The sequence below is a fragment of the Acinonyx jubatus genome, chromosome C2, assembly GCF_027475565.1.
Source record: "Acinonyx jubatus isolate Ajub_Pintada_27869175 chromosome C2, VMU_Ajub_asm_v1.0, whole genome shotgun sequence".
Taxonomy (NCBI): domain Eukaryota; kingdom Metazoa; phylum Chordata; class Mammalia; order Carnivora; family Felidae; genus Acinonyx; species Acinonyx jubatus.
Window position 1 is genome coordinate 150,179,489 of NC_069384.1, and position 21,193 is coordinate 150,200,681.

General features: G+C 40.9%; 1 protein-coding gene across 2 annotated transcripts in view; it reads right to left on the bottom strand.

Annotated features, from left to right (window-relative positions):
• OXSR1 (oxidative stress responsive kinase 1) overlaps positions 1 to 21,193 on the bottom strand; it is a 101,844-nt gene that overhangs the window by 52,892 nt on the left and 27,759 nt on the right. Inside the window, exons 2-4 of one of the 2 annotated variants that reach the window (XM_027040691.2) lie at positions 17,522 to 17,630; positions 15,069 to 15,205; positions 8,150 to 8,291 (exon numbers count right to left, since the gene is read on the bottom strand). In XM_027040691.2, coding sequence (XP_026896492.1) covers positions 8,150 to 8,291; positions 15,069 to 15,159 — 233 coding nt within the window. In that variant the 5' untranslated portion in view covers positions 15,160 to 15,205; positions 17,522 to 17,630. The remainder of the gene's footprint in view (positions 1 to 8,149; positions 8,292 to 15,068; positions 15,206 to 17,521; positions 17,631 to 21,193) is intronic. The other variant, XM_015062770.3, reaches the window with a different exon arrangement.

Consider the following 21,193-nt stretch of genomic DNA (forward strand, 5'->3'; position numbering starts at 1 on the left):
TGGAGGAAAATTATTTGACCCGATCCACCAGTCTAACCCACAAATGTACCCAAAATAAAGATGAGAAGCGGCAAAAACTACTACATAGGTTCAGCTGTCCCCCAGGAAGGCTGCCTTCTCCCAAGCCTGCTGAAATCTCAGAGTAGCTCACAGCTCAGAGTGGTTGCTGCTGAAGTTTAAGCAGTGGTTCTCAGTCTTCGCTGCACATCACAATCACCTGGGGAGCTTTTAAAGGTCCCAATGCTGGGGCACCTGTGTGGCTCAGTCGGTTAAGTGTTGACTTCGGCTCAGGTCATGATCTTGTGGTTCATGAGTTTGAGCCCCGAGTCAGGATGTCAGGATCTGCGCTGACAGCTCAGAGCCGGGAGCCGGCTTTGCGGATTCTGTGTCTCCCTCTCTCTCTGCCTCTCCCCTACTCGTTCTCTCTCTCTCTCAAAAATAAATAAAACATTAAAAAAATATTTTTTTTAACTCCCAATGCCAATGCCTCATCTCAGACCAACCGAATGGACTTCTTGCAATGGATCCAGGAATCAGTACTTATTAACGTTTCCTAGGTGATTCCAGTATGTAGCCAAGGTCGAGAATCTCTGTTTTAAAGTGTGAAGATAAAGAATCCATTCCAGCAACATGGCAAAATATGTATGGCAAACAGTCTTGCGTCACTACTGCCCGGGCCTTTGTTGCAAAACCCACCATTCCCCTGCTACACAAACAAAGAAATGCTGGATACATTAGGAAGGGAAATTGTCACACTGCTGAACATGAACTAAAATGAAATCCTCAAGTTTCAGAAATGAAAGGAACACTTAAGAGCCAGAGCAGTAAGCCTTGAGAGAGAGAAGACAAGCTGCCCCAAATGGCTGGGAATCTCGGATTTTAAAACGGTCCTGGACCGGTTTAAGGTTGAGAGTACAATTGAGACCCTTGCATAAAACCAGGAGCCTGGAAAGAATGAGCCACAGTGAAAGATACCCTTAACAAAAGTAAACTAGCATAGCCATGTTAAAATAAGTTGTAATTGTCTTTAATACAAAAGCATTTCTAGGAATAAAGAGGGTCATTATATTATTTTTTTAAAAAGGAATAATTCACCAGAAAGATAACAATCCTGAAAGGGTCACTGGATTCCAGGGCTCCTTCTCACGAACCTCTGGTTTCCATTGTTCTGACAGGAAGTCAGCTCTCAGTCATACTGAAGCTCTCTGTCTTAGCTTGTTCTGTTCAAGCTGCTATAACAAAAATACCACAGCCTGGGTAACTTACACAACCAACGTTTATTTCTCACAGTTCTGGGGGCTGGGAAGTCCAAGATCGAGGCAGTGTCTGGTGAGGGTCCACTTCCTCCTGGTTCATAGGTGTAGGAGTGCTGACAACACTGACTCCATCTTTGGCCCTCCATTTTGTCCACGCCCGCACAATGGCCTCCCTCGGGGCCACGTGTTCCAGTTCCCATGGAGGTTAATGCATGCCCTGACCAGATGCAGGAAGGCTCGTGCTGACCTTCCCTAAAGTGACGCACACAGAGGTGCCACTTTAGATATCTACCCCTTGACATCACCCCCATGCCCCTCACGGTATAAAAACTGGGGGTGAAGATGTGGACTGGGAGGTGAATGGAGGCAGACAATAGCGGCCACAGCTGCTTGGATCCTCAAGTTCATGCAATCCCCCTGTCAGGAAGTTACCCCCAGTAAAACTCTGTAAATGGTACGGAGTGACTTTCGACGTTTTTCATTCTCAAAGTGACTTCTCGGTGTGGAGGTGACATTACTGACCCGCCTCCACCTTTTAACCACAGGTGACCATCTTTTCCCTTTGTCTTCACGTGGCAAAAGGAGCCAGGGAGTTCTCTGGGGTCTGTTTTGTAAGGACAATAATCCCTTTCATGAGGGCACCACCCTTATGACTTAATCACATTCCCAAGGCCCCACCTCCAAACACCACCACAATGGTGATTAGTTTCAACACATGGATCCTGAAGAATCGCAAATGTTCATCCTACAGCACTACGCCCCCTACGTGATGGGCTGTTTTCCTCTTGCTGCCGCCAAGATTCTCTGTGCTTGCATTTCAACGGTGTAATTATAACGTGTCTGCTTGCAGATTTCTTTGTATTTGTCTTCACCATGGTTCACGGTTTGGAAGTTGGGGGCCATTATTTCTCCCAGTATTTTTTTCTGTCTCTTTTACTCATTTAGCTAAATGAGAGCTGATAAATATGTATAGACTCAGAGTAGATGTTACAGTCATACAAAACTGAGCAAAAATGGGGATGGAATTACCTACCTCGTAAAGCAACCGTAACTGTAAAGATTCAATGAGGTAATTAATGCAGGTGACGCACTTAGGATACCATACAGCACACGAGCTTCAGTGAATGCACAGTATTGCTATCTACGCCCGAGGTCAACAAACATTTTCTTAAAGGCCCAGGGAGTACACGTTTTAGGCTCTGTGGGCCAGATGTTCTCTGTCACCACTACTTTGTTTTCATAGTGCTAGAGCAGCCACGGACAACCAATAAATGAATGGGCGTGGCTGTCCTGCTGTTGCTTTTACAAAAAACAGGCGTCAGGCTGTGTTTGTCAGTCCCTGATGGTCTACATGGCGATAGAAGATGGGCTTTTTCCTCTCAGAGAACAGTCTATCCATAAGTGACATCAGTCCAGTATGGTGACTCTGTAGAATCAGGGAGTCAGGCTCCTTCTATGTTATTGCCTTATCTTCCCCCTAAGTTCTTGCTACATAGCTCAGGATGGCTTACCACCACATCCACATTTCAGGGGAAGGAAGGAAAGGGGAAACAGAGGTTATGCCACTTTCTGTTAGCAGTGGCTCTCAGGACATTTGGCAATGTCTGGAGACATCCTGGGTTGTCACACTGGGTGTGGGGGATGAGGGGGGTGCTGCTGGCATGTAATGGGTAGGAGTCAGGGATGTTGCTTAATATGTCCTACAACACAGAGTTCAGCCCCTGCAACAATGCACTATCCAACCCACATGCCAATAGGGCTGGGGGTTGGGGGGGGGGGTGGCGGTGAGAAAACCTGCTAAGGGAACAACTTTGAAGTAGTATACATTTTTGTTCTCACCACAGTGGCTAGAAATTCATTCACACAGGTGTATCTGACCTGCATGGTAGGCTATGAAGTGTTGCCTTTCTTCTGGATGGTCATACGCCCAGTAAAAATGTTACCTTTTACGCTTTTTTTCTTTGAAAAGAAGAGGAGACCCACCGGGGGCCAAGTAGCAGTTTCTGGCATTTTTTTCTCCCCCCTAGAAGACGGATGAACATGAAATCAGAACTGAGGTATTAACTGAATTCTGTTCATCGAGAGCATTAAGGTATACATTCATAGGGTTGCCGCTATCCAGCGGTTAGGAATCCTGTTTTTCAGGCCACCTTTTCCTCTTGCCAGTGCAGGAAATGCAGTCCCAAAGCTTTACTCTTTGGTCATGCCCTTTTCAGTCATCTGTTAACCCGTTATTGTAACTAGGAACAAAATGACAGGATACAATTTTAAATGAAAAACCCTACTGTCTTAAGAATATACCTTCAATGCTTCCAAGATGTCTGGTTTATATATTATTCCTTTCAGTCAACTGTTCTTCATAACCATAAAAAGAGTTCATTTTTCTTAATAAGACTTGAGCTGGTTGGAAAATTTAGACAGCCAGAAAGCATTATTCATTTTTACGTAGAGTAAGATACTTTTATAAATGGCTGATTGCATTGGTAGATGTTTAAAAAAAATGTTTTTTTACATTTACTTATTTTTGAGAGACAGAGAGAGACAGAGCGTGAGCAGGGGAGGTGCAGAGAGAGGGGGAGACCCAGAATCCGAAGCAGGCTCCAGGCTCCAAGCGGTCAGCACAGAGCCTGACGCGGGACTCTAACTCACAAACTGTGAGATCATGACCTCAGCCGAAGTCGGATGCTTAACAGACTGACCCACCCAGGCGCCCCTATATATGTTAATTTTTTTTAAATGGTGCTATTATCAGGATAACCTAATTAAAGGTCTGTATGTGTGTCCATGTGGGGGTGAGGAGATTACTTGCTTTTTTTCCCTCCCTATTCTGATTCGTTCCTTAAAGCCTCAGTTTTAGAACTTGATAGTTGTCTGACCTTTGATCAGTTACTTTTCTGGGCCTTTGTTTATCTATTTGCTGAGAGATTAGGGTTAAGTAGGTGAGCTTTAAAAAACTGAGGTATGGGGCACTTGGATGGCTCAGTAGGTTGAGTGTCCAACTTCACTTCAGGTCATGATCTCGCAAGTCGTGGGTTCGAGCCCCACATTGGGCTCACTGTCAGTCTGTCGGTGCAGGGACCACTTCGGATCCTCTGTCCCCCTCTCTGTACCTCTCCCCCGCTGGTGCTCTCCCAAAAGCAAATAAATATATTTTAAAAATTTTTAATAAAAGTTGAGATATCACTGACGAATAAAATTGTAAGATATTTAAAGTGTACAATGTGCTCGTTTGATGTATGGACACACTGGGAAAGGATTCTTCCAAGATAATTAACATACCTGTTACCTTATATGTTTACTTTTTGGGTTGGCTTTTTTTTTTTTTTTTTTTTTTTTTTTTTGGTGAGAACACTTAAATTCTACTCTCTTAGCAAAACTTACTCACAACTGAGTTTGTATTCTTTTACCAATCTCTCCCTATTTTCCCTATCCCACCCGCACTCCCCACCCCAGCAGCCACTTTTCCATTCTCCGTTTCTAGTTCAACTTTTCTTTTCTTTAGCTTCTACATACAAGTGATACCAGGCAGTTATTTGTGTTTCTCCTTCTGGCCTAATTCACTTAGCATAGTGCCTTCCAGGTTCATCCATATTGTCGCAAACCACAGCGTTTCCTGCTTTCTTTTTTTTTAATGGCTAAATAATAATCCACTGTACATATACCACATCTTTATCCATTCATCCACTGATGGACACTTAGGTTATTTCCACAGCTTGGCTCTGAGATGATGACTTCACTTTCTTTGAGTATATACCCAGCACTGGAATTACAGGATCATATGGTAATTCTATTTTTAATTTTTTTGAGGAACCTCCATACTGTTTCCCATGGTGGCTGTATCGGTTTATGTTGCCACCATCAGGGTACAAAAAGGTTCCCTTTTCTCTACATCCTCATCCAGGATCTGTTATCTCCTGTCTTTTTGAAAACAGATATCCTAACAGATATGCGATGATATCTTACTGTGGTTTTGACTGTATTTCCCTGAGGATTAGTGAAATAGATCGTTTTGGGGAAAATGTCTATTTGGAGCCTTTGCCCATTTGAAATTAGGTTATTTGGGAGTTTCTGTCTCTGAGTTGTACAAATTCCTTGTATATTTTGGATATTAACCCCTTATCAGAACATGTGGATTGCACATATTTTCTCCCGTTCCATGGGTTGCCTTTTTATTTTGTTGACGGCTTCCTTTGCTGTGAAGAAGCTTTTGAGTTTGGTGTAGTCCCACCTGTTTAATTTTTCTTTTCCTGCCTTTGCTATCAGTGTCACATCCAAAAAAAAAATCTGTATTTCATGTATTCCCATTCTGATCTTTTAAAATTTACTTCCTTCTGCTAACTTTGGGTTGAGTTTGTTCTTAATTTTCTTTTCTAGTTCCTTAAAGGTAGGTGATTTTTAAGATTACAATCTTGTGTCTCCCGCCTTTTTTCTGCCCTTATTTTAATTGAGCATTTTACATGATCCCATTTTCCTCTCCTCTCTTAGCATATCAATTCTTTTTTCATTTTTTAGGGGCTGCCCTAGAGTTTGCTATAAACATTTACAACGAACCCAAGTCCGTTTTTTAAAGAGCACTATACGACTTCTCTGAGTTTTCTTTTCGTCTCACATATCCTGGACCGGGCACTAGAAAGTCTCTCAACCCAGAACTAAGAACAGGCATACACGACAAACAAACGAACAAAACAAGAATTTTAAAAATCCTCCACACCTGCTCTCTGGGGCCAAAGGAGCAGAAAAGGGGCAGCCTAGCACAGACCTAGCAAAGGACCCATAGCTGGAGTCACAGGCTGGCCCACTGTGCCGGAACTAGAGGTTTTAAGCGAAGACCAAATGGGAAACCCCATCCTCTGCCCCACACCCACGGCAGGAGGTAGGCCCATACTGCCCACCCCAGTAGCACCAACAGCCCAGCCAGCATCTCTTGGCCCAGTAGCCGGCTGTAGAGAGCAACCTGGGCCCAGCACTTCCTGGCACTTCACACAGCGGCAAAGGACAACCCAGACCCAGTGTCTTCCAACTCTCTACCCAGCAGCAAAAGGTGGCCCAGGGACATGCCTTCATCCCCACAGGCAATACTAACAGAGAACGAATGGGAGCCCCACTGGCACCACGTGGCGTGGGCCACAGGATGGGCCCCCAAAAGTGCTCACAGACCCACAGGTACAGCATCTATCTTCCACCTTCCACCTAGCAGCATCAGGCCTGGGGCATTCTACTCTGCTCTCAATGGTGGCATCAGCAGGATTGAGCAGAGAGCCCCAGCAGTGCCAGGTGAACAAAACAAACCACAACAGCACTGTAATGGCTCTAAAAATCAAACTGTCATTGGAACTACAGCCCACAAAAGTAGACTAGGTCTTATATTGTAAACCTCAACAGGGCAAACACCTGCTAAGATATTATACTTAAATGGGATCAAGAGTCTCCTAACATGATATGCAAGATATCCAGGATACAATCTAAAAATCACTCATCATACCAAGAACCAGGAAGAACTTCAATAAGAGAAGACAACGGACATCAATACCGAGACGAATCAGATCTTGGAATTAATTATATGCCAAGAATTGTAAAGCAGCCATTATAAAAATGCTTCCACATGCAATTTGGGACTATCAAAACAAATGAAAAACAGAAAATCTCAGCAAAGAAACAAAAGTGATAAAAAGAAAAAGAATCAGATTATCTAAAAGACTATAATAACTGAAATACTCAATGGGTTCTATAGTAGTATGCAGAGGACAGAATCAGAACTTGAGAACACATCAATAGAATCCACTCAGTCTTAACAGAGAAAACAAATACGATGACAAAACCTGAACTGAGCCTCAGGGCTTCTAGTACAATAACAAAACAGCTACCTTTTGTATTATCAGAGTCCCAGAAAAAGAGGAGGAAAAAAAAAATGGATTAAAAAACTACCCAAAGGTATGACTGCTGAAAACTTCCCAGACTTGGTGAAAGACAAAATCCTACAGATTCAAGGAGTTTGGGAACCCCAAACAGAATATACCTAACGAAGTTCACACCAAGACATCATAATTAAACTTCAGAAAACCAAAGAAAAAACCCTGAAAGCAGCCAGAGAAAAACAACATCATAGAACACTAATTCAAATGACAGACTTCTGATCTGAAACCACGGAGGCCAGAATTAAGTGGTAGAGCACCTTTCAATTGCTGAAGGAAAAGCACAGTCAACAGCAAATTCTTATATCCAGTGAAATTATCCTTGAGAATGACCAGCCCACCGCCCCCCTACCGTGCCAAAAAAAAGTCTGATATGAAGGAAAACCAAATCCAGGGATTAAACAGATTTGCGTAACACAGAAACCATCATCGTTTGGATTCTTCTTATCTGTACCCAGGGAATGAACAGAGATGGCCAGGAATACTTGGGCCATAAAATGATACATAGCTTTTTACATTAAAAAAAAAAAAAAAAAAGCTTTAATAAGAAGTTATTTTACAAAGAGCTTTTAATCATTTGAGAAAACACTCAAGACAAAATATTAAAAAAACACAGTAAGAAGCAACAGACAAAACTATAAATACAGTTTTAAGTATCTTGTGAGCACATAAAAGAAACTAGAAAGAAATATTACAAAACATGATCAGTGATTACCATGATTGCCTCCCAACAGGAAATTATGAATTTTTCCTGTTTTTGTATTTCCCAATTTAACTAAAATCTTTACTTTTTCAATCCTTGCTAGCTGTGTAATTAAAACCCGAACCACAATGTGCTGGCTGAAACTCACGATTCCAAGAGCCATGACAACGTTCAGAGGTTATGAATTCTGCAGAAGAATGGGGAATGGCCTCAACAAAATGAGACGGCACGACTGTCACTGCACCTTCCGCAAAAGAAGAGTGTTGTCGTTTACGTACCTGTGAATCTGTCCGTTTTTATGCAGGTATTCCAACCCTTCCAGCACTTCTCTAAGTATTGTAGCAATGGTAGCTTCGTCTAGGACTCCACTTTTGTGCTCCCCCTTTGCCACAATGTGCTTAATAATATCGAGAACAGAACCTAAAAGCCGAAGACAAAATTGGCCATAAACTTTTGACTCATGTCATATGATTCAAAGCCATTTTGAAATCAAACCAATGTAAACCTTTTCACAAACTTAATTGTATAGGAAAGGGAAAAAAAGCAAACACAAGGAAATACAGAAGCTTAAAATTAATAACTTCTTCTCCATTTTAATCTAAAACAGAAAGCAGCCTACTATCCAAATAGCAGTGTTACACCAGCATGTCCTTTAGACTTTTTAGTAAGAATTTGGAAAAGGTGGTAGAGGATTTTTAACCACGTCTGAAGAATCCCTAGGTAAACCTTACCCATCTATAACACATTAGTATACAATACCACAAACGAATTTAAGTTTCCGACACTGGATCAGACTATGCAACACTATGTGATTAAACGTACAAAAATACAGTTGCAACACAGGTCGGATTACAGAAGAAATACTTGGAAAGCCAGGGTCACATGTGGGTTAAAATTAATTGTCAGTTTAATAAATAATAAGTAAGGCAAGGAAAAAAATGAAAGGATAAAAAACGGCAATTCTCTCTAAATAATAGCTACGACGTATTAGCAATCGCACTCTTCCCAGGATCAGAAATAATGCCCCGACTAAAAACTGGGGGGGGGGGGGGGAAGGAAAAGATACCTACATAGTAATTGAAATCATAGAATCTTGACTGCCATACATAATTATAATAAAAAGTCTGCTGAAGATTAGTAAGATTTCTGGTAGTACAATGGCCCATAAAGATCACAGAACCAAAACAAAACAATCTTTAATATTAGAAATTGTGCCAAGAAGTAGAATATAACATAAACTGCACAGAAAAGATTAGATTTCCATTTCTTGGCACAAGACCTGAATGATCAAGGCTAAAATTGAAACACAAACTTATGGTGAAAACCTGCCCTGGTGGGGTGCTTTTATTTCACACACTTAACAAGTAAAAAATGTACTTCCAAACAGATGGAAAGCAGGGTCTAGATGGGATCCTCCAAAACTTGGGAGGATAGAACACACATTTACTTCAGCTCCCACTTGAAATCCATTAACTCCATACACTTGATAAAACAGGCATAAACCCCGGATGAAAAAGAAAACAGAGAAGATAAAGAAGAGAGACAACAATCATGTTTTGGAGGAAGGAAAACAAAAAGCTAAGCAGAAGAGAGAAATCTGAAACTCCAATGCCTGTGGAGGACTATGCCAATTAGGAAACGGCATATCCCAATAGAGCACATACACCAAGGACTACCTAAGGGGAAGTGAGAGGAGATTGAAGAAAAGGGCTGGAAACGGGAAAACTGGTTGAAAATTCATATAATGGGGAAGAAGATGCCCAGATTCCTCCTCCTCTCTGGAAACCAGACCACTGCCACTCCCCATGTCCAGCAGGAAGACAGACAGTTTACTTTCTGGAGACAGTGAACCAGGGAGGCTCCAGATCCCAGGTGGTGCTTTCTAATACACTATTCAGACTTTCCCCTCTTTATTGCTGGGATTCACAAGACCGTGACTCACACAGGGGGAGGCCTAAAGGAGACATTTTAAAAGTTCTGCTTAATCAATCACATATTAATCTCCAAATCAAAGTCACTATACCACCAGGCCGTATGTCTCATTTTTTTGAGAAATCCAGGCCACATAAGAACTGCTTAGTAAGAAGACATTTGTATAAACGCCAATTGAGATACACGTTTGTAATGCAAAGAATATCGAAAATAGGGAATGCAGAGGGGAAAATTCCTACTAGGAATTAAAAACTAACACAATGTATTCATTCAACAATTTGGCCATATTATATGCAAGATCTAGAACTGGGTGCCACAAAATATGTCAAGATACACATGGCACAACAGTTGACTCTGGGAATTTCCAGTCTGGTAGATCAAGAAAATGGAGCAATAAAGACCTAGGGTACATAAAAGGTTATTAGATCTGTATTTTTAAAGAGTTTGAGGGGCGCCTGGGTGGCTCAGTCGGTTAAGCATCCGACTTCGGCTCAGGTCATGATCTCACGGTGCGTGAGTTCGAGCCCCGTGTCGGGCTCTGTGCTGACAGCTCAGAGCCTGGAGCCTGTTTCGGATTCTGTGTCTCCCTCTCTCTCTGCCCCTCCCCCGTTCATGCTGTCTCTCCCTGTCTCAAAAATAAATAAATGTTAAAAAAAAAAAAAAACAGAGTTTGAACCAGGAACTCCTTTTTAAAATCTTAAAAGATCGGGGCGGCTGGGTGGTTCAGTCGGTTAAGGGTCCGACTTCGGCTCAGGTCATGATCTTGCGGTTTGTGGGTTCGAGCCCCACGTCGGGCTCTGTGCTGACAGCTCAGAGCCTGGAGCCTGCTTCACATTCTGTCTCTCTCTCTCTCTCTGCCCCTCCCCTGCTCATGCTCTGCGTGTCTGTCTCTCTAAAATAATAAACATTAAAAAAAAAAATCTTAAAAGATTTTTAATGATTTCACAACACCAATGATCAATGGGGAAGTTAAAGCGGTGCACATCCCCAGTCTACGTTCATAACAGACATTTTTAACAAGCTATATAAAAAGCCCCCTCTTTCGTGGTATAAAATTTCTTCTCCAATTCAATCTCCCAACAATATAATTTTTATTGGTGGAGGGATCATCATGCCACCAAGACCTTTATCTTTAATTGATAAATTTGGTCCTAGAAAGTACCCATTTGTTCCCATATGATTTCTTCAGCATCTTGTAGCATCCAACATGATGATGGTGCTTATAATCCTCCCTCCTCAAATATCAAAATTACATGGAAGTCTTCATATCAACTAAGAAAGGTGAAGGTAAGATATGCTAAGCAAAAGAAGACTGCAGATTATCACTGGATGAATCAATTAACACCTAAAGAAAATTAAGAATAAAAAGGGAAGGTTGTAACAGCATGCACCGTCTTATATCCTTGGGCACAATCTGGAAGAAATATTTTACACAGATAATCAGACCTCAAACTTTAACACATGAAGGAATTAGTTGGCAAACTAGTTAAAAGTGTAGATCTCCAGATCTCACAGACTGTCTGTCATTCAAGAGATCTAAAGTGGGCCCAAGAAGGTGTATTTTAACAACCTAGGCTCCTAGATGAACACTGTCCATTGAAACCTAAGCATTTCTCAGAGTAATAGCAAGGAGAATGGAAAACAAGAGGGAATAAGTACAAATTTGGTAACAAAGCGAAAAGTTAAAATGTAAACGCCTATTCCAAAAATCCATCTCATGTCTGCTTTCCTAGCCTATGGCACAGAACATTTAAAAAGCAATGCATGGGGCGCCTGGGTGGCGCAGTCGGTTAAGTGTCTGACTTCAGCCAGGTCACGATCTCGCGGTCCGTGAGTTCGAGCCCCGTGTCAGGCTCTGGGCTGATGGCTCAGAGCCTGGAGCCTGTTTCCGATTCTGTGTCTCCCTCTCTCTCTGCCCCTCTCCCGTTCATGCTCTGTCTCTCTCTGTCCCAAAAATAAATAAACGTTGAAAAAAAAAATTAAAAAAAAAAAATAAAAAGCAATGCAAAACTTTTACTGTCCAAGAATATCATTATTACATATTGAAATACTTTTGAAAAAGTAGCAAAGGAGCTTCCGGGTTAAGGCACTTGTGAAATCTCCTAATTATATTGCTCAATCAAATTATTCAGTCAACATGTTTATTGCCTCAGTTTACTTTTATGAAACAACACGCTTTGAATCCGAAATTAGCTCATTTTAGTTATCAGAATTTCTGCCAAGAAGCTTTAACCAATATTCAGCCACTGGGTTTTGTTCGTTTTCTTCCTGAGCCATGGAAGGTTTCAAAGGGGTCAAATTTGCTTGGGCTGAATATTCCACTTCAGACAAATAGACATACCCCTCCGTTGTTGCCTGAACAACCAAAGATGGTCCCTATTATTAATACCAGATATTTCACTCGGGTCCTGCTTGGATCGAAGAAGTTCCCATACTTGGGGCACCTGGGTGGCTCAGTCGGTTAAGGTTCCAACTTCAAGCTCAGGTCATGATCTCACGGTTCACGAACTCAAGCCCCATGTCGGGCTCTCTGCTGTCAGTTCGGAGCCCGCTTCGTACCTTCTATTCTCCTTTCTCTCTGTCCCTCCCCAAGTCGCTCTCTCTCAAAAATAAAAATAAAATAAACTTGAAAATGAAAAACTTCCCATACTTTTTTTTATGTCTTAGAAGATGACAAAGTTGAGAGCATCTCTAAACAACAAAATAATTCACTAAGACAGTGAATTTAAATTAGATTTCTGCATTGCTACAAGTCATCACTCTAAGTCGAACAGGTAATTCTCTCTTCTCCTTTCAGAAACTTTCTTAATTACTTTGATTTCTAAAACTCTTACGTTGCAGTTTGGTGCTAATAAGCTGCAGAAATAGCTCTTTAGATCAGAACTGCTTCCAATTTCTGAAGATTAACTTCCTATACTAAAATCTCGACATTCAACATCAGAGATTAATTCACAGAAGAATATTACAGTTATAAGGAGGCATTAAGAAATGACTATAATACTGACACACGAAATTCAACTTATTTTAACCATGACGTCCACCGGGTTGACGGGTGTAAGAGTGACAGCTGCAACTCAGATTATGATTTAATTAGCTTATTAAATTCTACGTCAGTACATGTTGCTAGATGAAAACTATGCTTCTGGGTTTTTTTTAAAGTTTATTTATCTGAGAGACAGAGAGAGAATGCAAGCAGGGGAGGGGCAAGGAGAGAGAAGGACAGAGGATTCAAAGTGGGCTCTGTGCTGACAGCAGAGAGCCTGAAGCTGGGCTTGAACTGACAAACCGTGAGATCATGACCTGAGCTGAAGTCAGACACCTAACCGAGCCACCCAGGCACCCCAATATGCTTTTGTTTTTATGGGGCACCTGCATGGCTCGTCAGTTGAGTGTCTGACTCTTGGTTTCAGCTCCAGTCATGATCTCAGGGTCATAGGATTGAAACTCACGTCAGGCTCAGTGCTGAGGGTGGAGCCTGCTTAAGAGTCTCTTTCTTCCTCTGCCCCTCTCCCCACTCACACTTTCTCTCTAAAATAATTTTTTTTTTTTTAAAAGAAAGAAATCTGGGGGCACCTGGATGGCTCAGTCGGTTAAGCACCCAACTCTTGATTTCGGCTCAGGTCACGATCTCGCTGTTCGTGAGTTCGAGCCCCGCATCAGGCTCTGTGCTCACAGTGCCACGCCTGCTGGAGATTCTCTCTCTGCCCCATCCCTCTGCACGTGTGTAAACGTGTGCTCTCTCTAAATAAATGCACTTTTTTTTTTAATATGCTTTTGTTTTATATATTTTGGCTAAAAAAAGTTGGTGTGAAAGAAGATAGCCTAAACATATTTCTGTTAACTCTGGTTATTCACATGACTTAATGACTCAAAGGGAGCCTCTGCTTCTCAATGGTCTTCTCCTCTCACTCTCTCTGCTCCTTCTGTAGGCCCCCATCAGTTTCGCAAGACATACCATACTCCTCCATCCTGCCTCCAGAACCTTCTCTGCATGGTGTTCCCTCTATCTGGATCACTTCTCCCATCCTTCCCTTGAAATCACGCCCACTTCCCACATTACCTGGCTAATTATGACCTATTCCTCTGGTCTCAGCAGGAACGTCACCTCCTGAGGGAAGTCTTTGTTAACCCCACCACACCCATTCTCCCTCAATAAAATACAGTCTCCTGGTACCTGTTCCCATGGCACCTGATACTTCTTCCTGGTACTCTACATACTTATACTTATTTAATTGTAACTTTTCCTTATTAGCTATGAGGCCCATAAGAGCAAGGAACATGATTCACCAATGCAGTGGTGATCAGTAAGTAATCTGATGAATGGAATTTTAAATGAGCAATAAATCTTGGCACAGTTTCTCTGTATTTTAAAAACATTTTAGGGGCGCCTGGGTGGTTCAGTCGGTTGAGTGTCCGGCTTCGGCTCAGGTCATGATCCCACGGTTGGTGGGTTCGAGCCCCATGTCGTGCTCTGTGCTGACAGCTCAGAGCCTGGAGCCTGCATCAGATTCTGTGTCTCCCTCTCTTTCTGCCCCTCCCCTGCTCATGCTCTGTCTGTCTCTCTCTCTCTCTCTCTCTCTCTCAGAAATAAACATTAAAATAAATAAATAAATAAATAAATAAATAAATAAGTAAATAATAGAAAAAAACATTTTGAAGCTGTGCTCAGGTCTAGCTTTTGTTTTCTAAAAGTATTTAATGTATCTCTTCAGTTTAAATGTTTATTCACTTTCTGACTAAAACAAGCAAGATTTCATTTTCCTAAAAAAAGATGCAATTCTTTAATATTTTTAAAGGCTTAGATGTAAGATTACATTGACTCAAAAAAAAAAAAAAAAGGTAAGCAATTATAAAAAGAGTTAACAGCTGGAACATGTTTGAAAATTATCCCCCAGGAAACGTGCTGAGTCCTAGGCTGGAAAAATTGGGCACTGTTCCAGTAAACCTAAGACGAGGAGAGACAGAAAGGAACATTTAATAGATGTCCCACCCAGCTACATGTCCTGCCCTTTCTGAGATCAGGATATATACTCCCTGCAGAAGAAACGGGGATTTCTTAAAAAATATACATTCATTCTGCTCAGGAGTAGCAGAAAGGATGGGCTGGCATACAGGTATGGATGAAAGAATTAAGCAGACAAAGTATTGCTATTCATCAGAGGACTTTTTAGCAAAACATTAAAAACTCTGTATTACACATTTTTGTAAGTTACAAATAAAGAAAATTATGCTATAGGTGATCAATAATGAAAGATACAGTATTACCTAATATTCCCATATCTGTCCATACTGAAAGAACCATGCTTGACCACCATCTTGAAAGGTGGTTGGTGTTAGCAAGGATTCCAACCATCATATGAACAAGGCCTTTAACAAAGCAATCCAGTTTCTCCAGTGTGTCACTAATGGGATTGAAACAAAAAGGTGATTCTGGCTACACTGAAAAGCATCAAATAACATGGGATTATTATTAATGACTCAATTTCTTGTGCATCTACATGTCAGCACAATTATAGATGCTTCACGTACGTCATCTCAATTACTACTCCCCAATACCTAAAATACAGAAAGGTATCCCCATTTGACAGAAAAGTTAACAGGTTCAAAGGGTTTAAATAATTTGCCCAATGACATAAACCGGCTAAGTAGGAAAGTTGGAATTTAATTCTAAAGCCTATGCTCTTTCCTTTATGGCCTCGCTAGGGAAGTCAAGTGTTCAATTCTAAAATGGAAAATCATGCTCCTACACAAAATACATATGCAAACAAAAACCAAGCAGCACAGTGATGGGAAGGTCAGGTGGCTCCATCACTCACTAGTCCTCCCAATCTCACCACGATTCAAATCCGTGCTTTGGCAAAATGTCTAATTTACTACGTGACTTGGGCCTTCAGATAACCATAACAACAAAATGTCCAATCTAGTGACAATGGTCTGCTTCTGGCCATCAGTAATACTTACATTTTATTCTAAGGACTTAAGCAGAAATAACTGTATACATATGGCAGGATAAAGCATCATAATTAATCATAATACTGGGGACCAAAATTTTCTGTATAAGAGAAAAGAGATTCACGTATAATTTCAAAGAAGCTTCAAAAGTCTATAATGTTAAACACGAAATGGAAATATTGATTCCAAATCATAATTTTTAATATATTTCTAAGCTCTTTCAACTAGAAGTGATGATAATGATGTAGCAATCACCAAACATCCTACTTACGCTTTCTAAATACCTTTCCCCTAACAAAAATCAGAACTCCTTGGAGTATTGGCTGATTGTGGATCTAGGAAAAGTAATATAAACGTGACCCTAGGAAATCCTGAACCAAAAAACAAGGAAGTAACCAAAGACTAACGCATTCATGTCAAAAGGACCTAGGAATAAGCTTAAAGGGAGTCCTAATGACAAAATTTTGGATGACCTGAGCATCCAAAGAAGAGAGTAAAACTACATTGAAAGACACTATATCTATAAAATTCCTTGTGTCTATGATGACACTCAAAAAAAAATGAAAGCCTTACCCAACAGGAAAAAGGAAAAAAACAAACAAACCCTATTTGCTACCACTGGAGGTGAGTATTAAATCAACTCTTTACTCTGAAAATTAGTACTGAAAAAAAAAAATCAATTATTTATCTTGCATTTTTAGTAGGAACCACAATACAGATTACCCAAAGAGCTCCAGTTAACGAGGTGAAGTTCCTTTACACAGAACAATGCCAAGTTTACAAATGTAAAAGAAAGGATGCAATGAGAAAAGTCACCATTCTGCAACCCTTGACAGAATAATTAATTCAAACAAGGACTGTGAATGGATGCTAAAATCATTAAAGGAAAGAGTAAGGGGGGAGGGGCGCCTGAGTGGCTCAGTTAGTTAAGCCACTGACTCTGAGTTTCGGCTCAGGTCATGATCTCACGGTTGGTGGGACTGAGTCCCACGTAGGGCTCTGCGCTGACAGTGCAGAACCTGCTTGGGATTCTCTCTCTCTGCCCCTCCCCTGCTCATGCCCTCTCTGTCTCTCTCTCTCTCTCTCTGTCTCCAAAATAAACACATAAACTTTAAAAAATGGGGAAAAAAAAAAGGGGGAACTGGATACTCTCAGTGCCCAAGTATCACCTCACAGATTACTCGCTAGCTGCAAAGGGGAACAAGTTAACTTTTCCATGGTGAGGTCTGGCTGTCAAAATCTCAAGCAATCAAAACTCACATCACCATTAAAGATATAACCAGAAAGCAACGCTTCCTGGTGTGATGCACTATGAACACAGCATCACCCACAAAATACTGTCCAAAAATTTCGAACTTACATCGAATCAAGCCTTTGGGTCCAATTTTTAATTTGTAAGAAAGCAAGGGAAACAAATCGAGTTAAATATCACCAGGAAGAAATAACCAGATAAATCCAAAATGCGGGTCATTCCATAAGAAGTTATTGTCAGACCCTTGACCAGAACCTTCAACAAGTTGCTGTCATGGCACAAAGGAAGCTGTGGGGAACCATCAGAGATGGAGTGAGGCTTCAGAGGCATGGCGACCAAATGCAACGTGTGAAACCTGTCTCGGCTCATACCCTCCCATCTTTAGCAGATACTAAGTCCTCAGCATCTCCTCAAATGCCAATGTGCACGAAAACCAAACCAGGAAAAAACCAACCGGATATTGTTATTACCTTTCCAACCAACGGAAGTTAGCATTTCACCATACTCTACTCACCTCCACTTAGCAGCTTCATGACTAGCCACAGCTCATCTTTTACCACAAAAGACGTGTAGTAAGACACAATATTAGGATGATGGCACTGACTCATGGCTTGAATTTCTTTCTACAAGGAAGAGAAAACATGATTAATTTATTATACGCAAGCCTGAAACAACACTACGAGTGAATTCAGATTTGTAAATCCAAGACTGGCTTAAACCTCTGTGAGATCTCCATGGCTCTGACCTCCTTGAGAAGAGTTAAACGAAAAAAACCCTCAGTTTCCCTCAGTCCATTCTGACTAGTCATTCCACTCATAATCTTTGAAACTAGAAACATGCACTACTTATCACAGCCTCACACAACACCGCAAAGGCCTCCGTGGGGACACACATTGTTACTTCAAGGTGCTCTTGAAAAAGCATCTTGGGAAATCTGGTTTTACAGCCATAGAGCATAATGACTAATAAACAGAGGGTGGTTTTTGTTTTGTTTTGCTTGTCTTAAAGTGTCTTCATTCTGTTTTTAAAATGTATTTTTATTATTGAAAGATAGTTGAAATACAATGTTGTATTAGTTCTAGGTATACAACACAGTGACTTGACAATTCTATACGTTACTCACTGCTCACCACGGTAAGTGTGGTCACCATACAATATTATTATAATATTATTGACTATGTTCTCCATGCTGGACTTTCCATCTCTGTGACTTAGTTATAACTGGAAGTTTATATCTCTCAATCTCCTTTATCTAGCTCACCCATCACCCTGCGCCCCCACAGTGAGACTGTTCTCTGTATTTAGCAGTCTGTTTTTTGTTTGTTCTCGTTTTGTTTGTTAGATTCCACATGCAAGTGAAATCATACGGTATTTGTTTTTCTTTGTCTGACCTACTTCACTTAATATAGTATCCTCTAGGCCCATCCACGTTGCCACAAATGGCAGGACTCCATTATTTTTTATGTCTGAGTAGTATTCCACTATGTGTGTGTCTGTGTAAAAATCACATCTTTTTTATCCATTCATCTATAGATGGACACTTGGGTTGCTTCCAAATCTTGGCTATGGTAAGTAATGCTGCAATAAACACAGGGGTGCAAATATCTTCTCAAATTAGCATTTTCATTTTTAGGTGGTAAATACCCAGTAGTGGAATAATTACTAGATCATATGGTAGTTCTATTTTTAATTTTTTGAGAAGCTTCCATACTGTTTTCCACAGTGGCTATATCAGTTTCAATTCCCAGTAGTACACGAGGGTTCCTTCCCTTTTCTCCACATCCTCACCAACACTTGTTATTTCTTGTCTTTTTGATTTTAGCCATTCTGACAGGTGTGAGGTGGTTTTGATTTGCATTTCCCTGATGATGAGTGATGCTGAGCATTTTTCATGTGCCTGTTGGTCATCTGTAGGTCTTCTCTGGGAAAATGTCTATTCAGGTAGAGGTTCCTTTTTGGTTTGTGCGTTTTGTTTTATTTTGAAAATATCATTTCGTCCCATTTTTGTGAATTAATTAACAATTCTCACTCTGAAAAGAAATCTCCTGAAGCAGGACAAGGTCATAAACTAAATCCAAAGTAGAAACCTGAGCACCCTCTAAGTTTATCTACAACCTTGGGGTTATGCATTTAAATTAGGTTGGGGGAGATAAAATGCCTCATATAGCCCTGAGTGCTCTGGGCCCTGCCTACCTCTCCAGTCTCAATCCTACTCCCTTCACTGACCCTACCCCAAAATACCCTCTACAATCCAGCCACAGTAAACTTCAGGTGAGCACGCTTCTTCAACCATGGATATTTAACCCTATTGTTCCCTATGCCTCAAATAGACTTCCATCATTATTTTACCCTAGCTAAAAATGCCAATTCTTCCTTCTGATCTAGCCAAAATATCATTTCCACCAGTTCCCCAAGGTTGCTTCCAAACTCCCTGTGTATCTCTTTATATCACAGCCCATAGGTACTGGATAGTGCATTGGGTGCTTACTTATCTGTTCCTCCCTGGTGGACTGAGAGCTCCTGAAAGCAAGTACTTCCAAAAGTGGATCCCTAAATGCAAGCTGGTGCATATTACACACACACACACACACACACACACACACACACACACACACACACACTGGGCTATTAGCCTAAAAAAGAATGACATCTTGCCATTTGCAATAACATGGATGGCCCTAGAGGGTATAATGGCCAAGTGAAATATGTCAGAGGAAGACAACATATGATTTCACTCATATACAGAATTTAAGAAACAAAACCAAGAAAATAGACGGACAAAAAAACAGACTCTTAAATACAGAGAACAAATTGGTGGTTGCCAAAGGGTAAGTGTGTCTGTGCGGGGGGGGGGGGAGGGGGTGAAATAAAGGGAATTAAGAGTATACTTATCGTGAGCACTGAGTATTGTACAAAATTGTTTAATCGTTATACTGTACTCCTGAAACTAATATATAACAGTGTTTGTTAATTGTACTTGAATGTTTAAAAATCCACACAAAAAAGTAGATTCCCTAAACACTGCAGAACTTATCATATTATATAGTAACTGCTTATTTATTTTTCTGTATCCTTCACAAAACTTTAAGCTCAATGAAAGCTAAGACTCTGTATTCGTGGCACTTAACACTGTGCCTGGCGCACAGTACACCTTCAACAAATATTTATCGAATGAATTAAATACTATTTTATACAACTTTTTACTTATTCAATTACTGTACTTGCCCTATGCCCTCGGTCTTTGTACAGTAGAACCAATTGTGTAAAAGTTGCCCATAGGCTCTGATTCAAAAGCAGTGCTCTGTGAACCTTAGTTCTTCTTATCGTTTCTACTTGAATGTAAATTCCTTTATAGCCAAGGACCTTGCCGTATGCATTTTTCCAACCTCCAAAGTCACCAACACAGTCTTCTGTACTAAAACCTAAGTAAAACTAAAGTCAGCACCTGCCTGTTGACATAGTGCTATGAAGATTAAAGGAGATGAGAAGTACATATGAGAGGGAATATATAGGACAACATATATTGCCAGCAAGTTGTAAAGATAGCACGTTACAAGAATCCTCCGGAAAGAACAATGAAGGTAGGCAAGAAGTCCTTGCAAAGGAGGTAAGAACGAGGTTTAGTGCGGTAGGATATAGGGAAACGACAGCAGTAGAAGGTGAGAGGCACACACCACACAAAAGATGAAATACGCCAAGACATATTTTAGGATGCGATGAGTAAACCTGTCTAAGGCAAGCAGTTCATGCTTTCAACGGACATTTACCAATGTGCCAGGCGCAGTGCTAGGTGCTTGACTACGAGGGTGAGCCTTCATGAAACTTACAGTCGAGTGAAGAAGTCAGACCAATACTAATTTAACAACACACAATGATAAATAGTTTGATAGAAGTACTAGATACTACGTGATTTCACTGGAGAGGCCAATTATCAAAAAATAGGAGTGATAATCAGGGATGGCTTCCTGTAAGTTTTACAGGTTTGACTGTTGAGTTACTTGGGACCGTATCATAAAGGACTGTGTAAGTGTGTTCAAGAATTCAGGCTTCATCTTAACAGCAAAGGGAAGGCATCAGAGGTTTAACTATATATGCCATTTCATAAAAACACTCTAGCTACAATTAGAAAATAAGTGTGGGAAGGCGAGACTAGAGGCAATGATACTGCCTAAGGCTGTTGCTATGA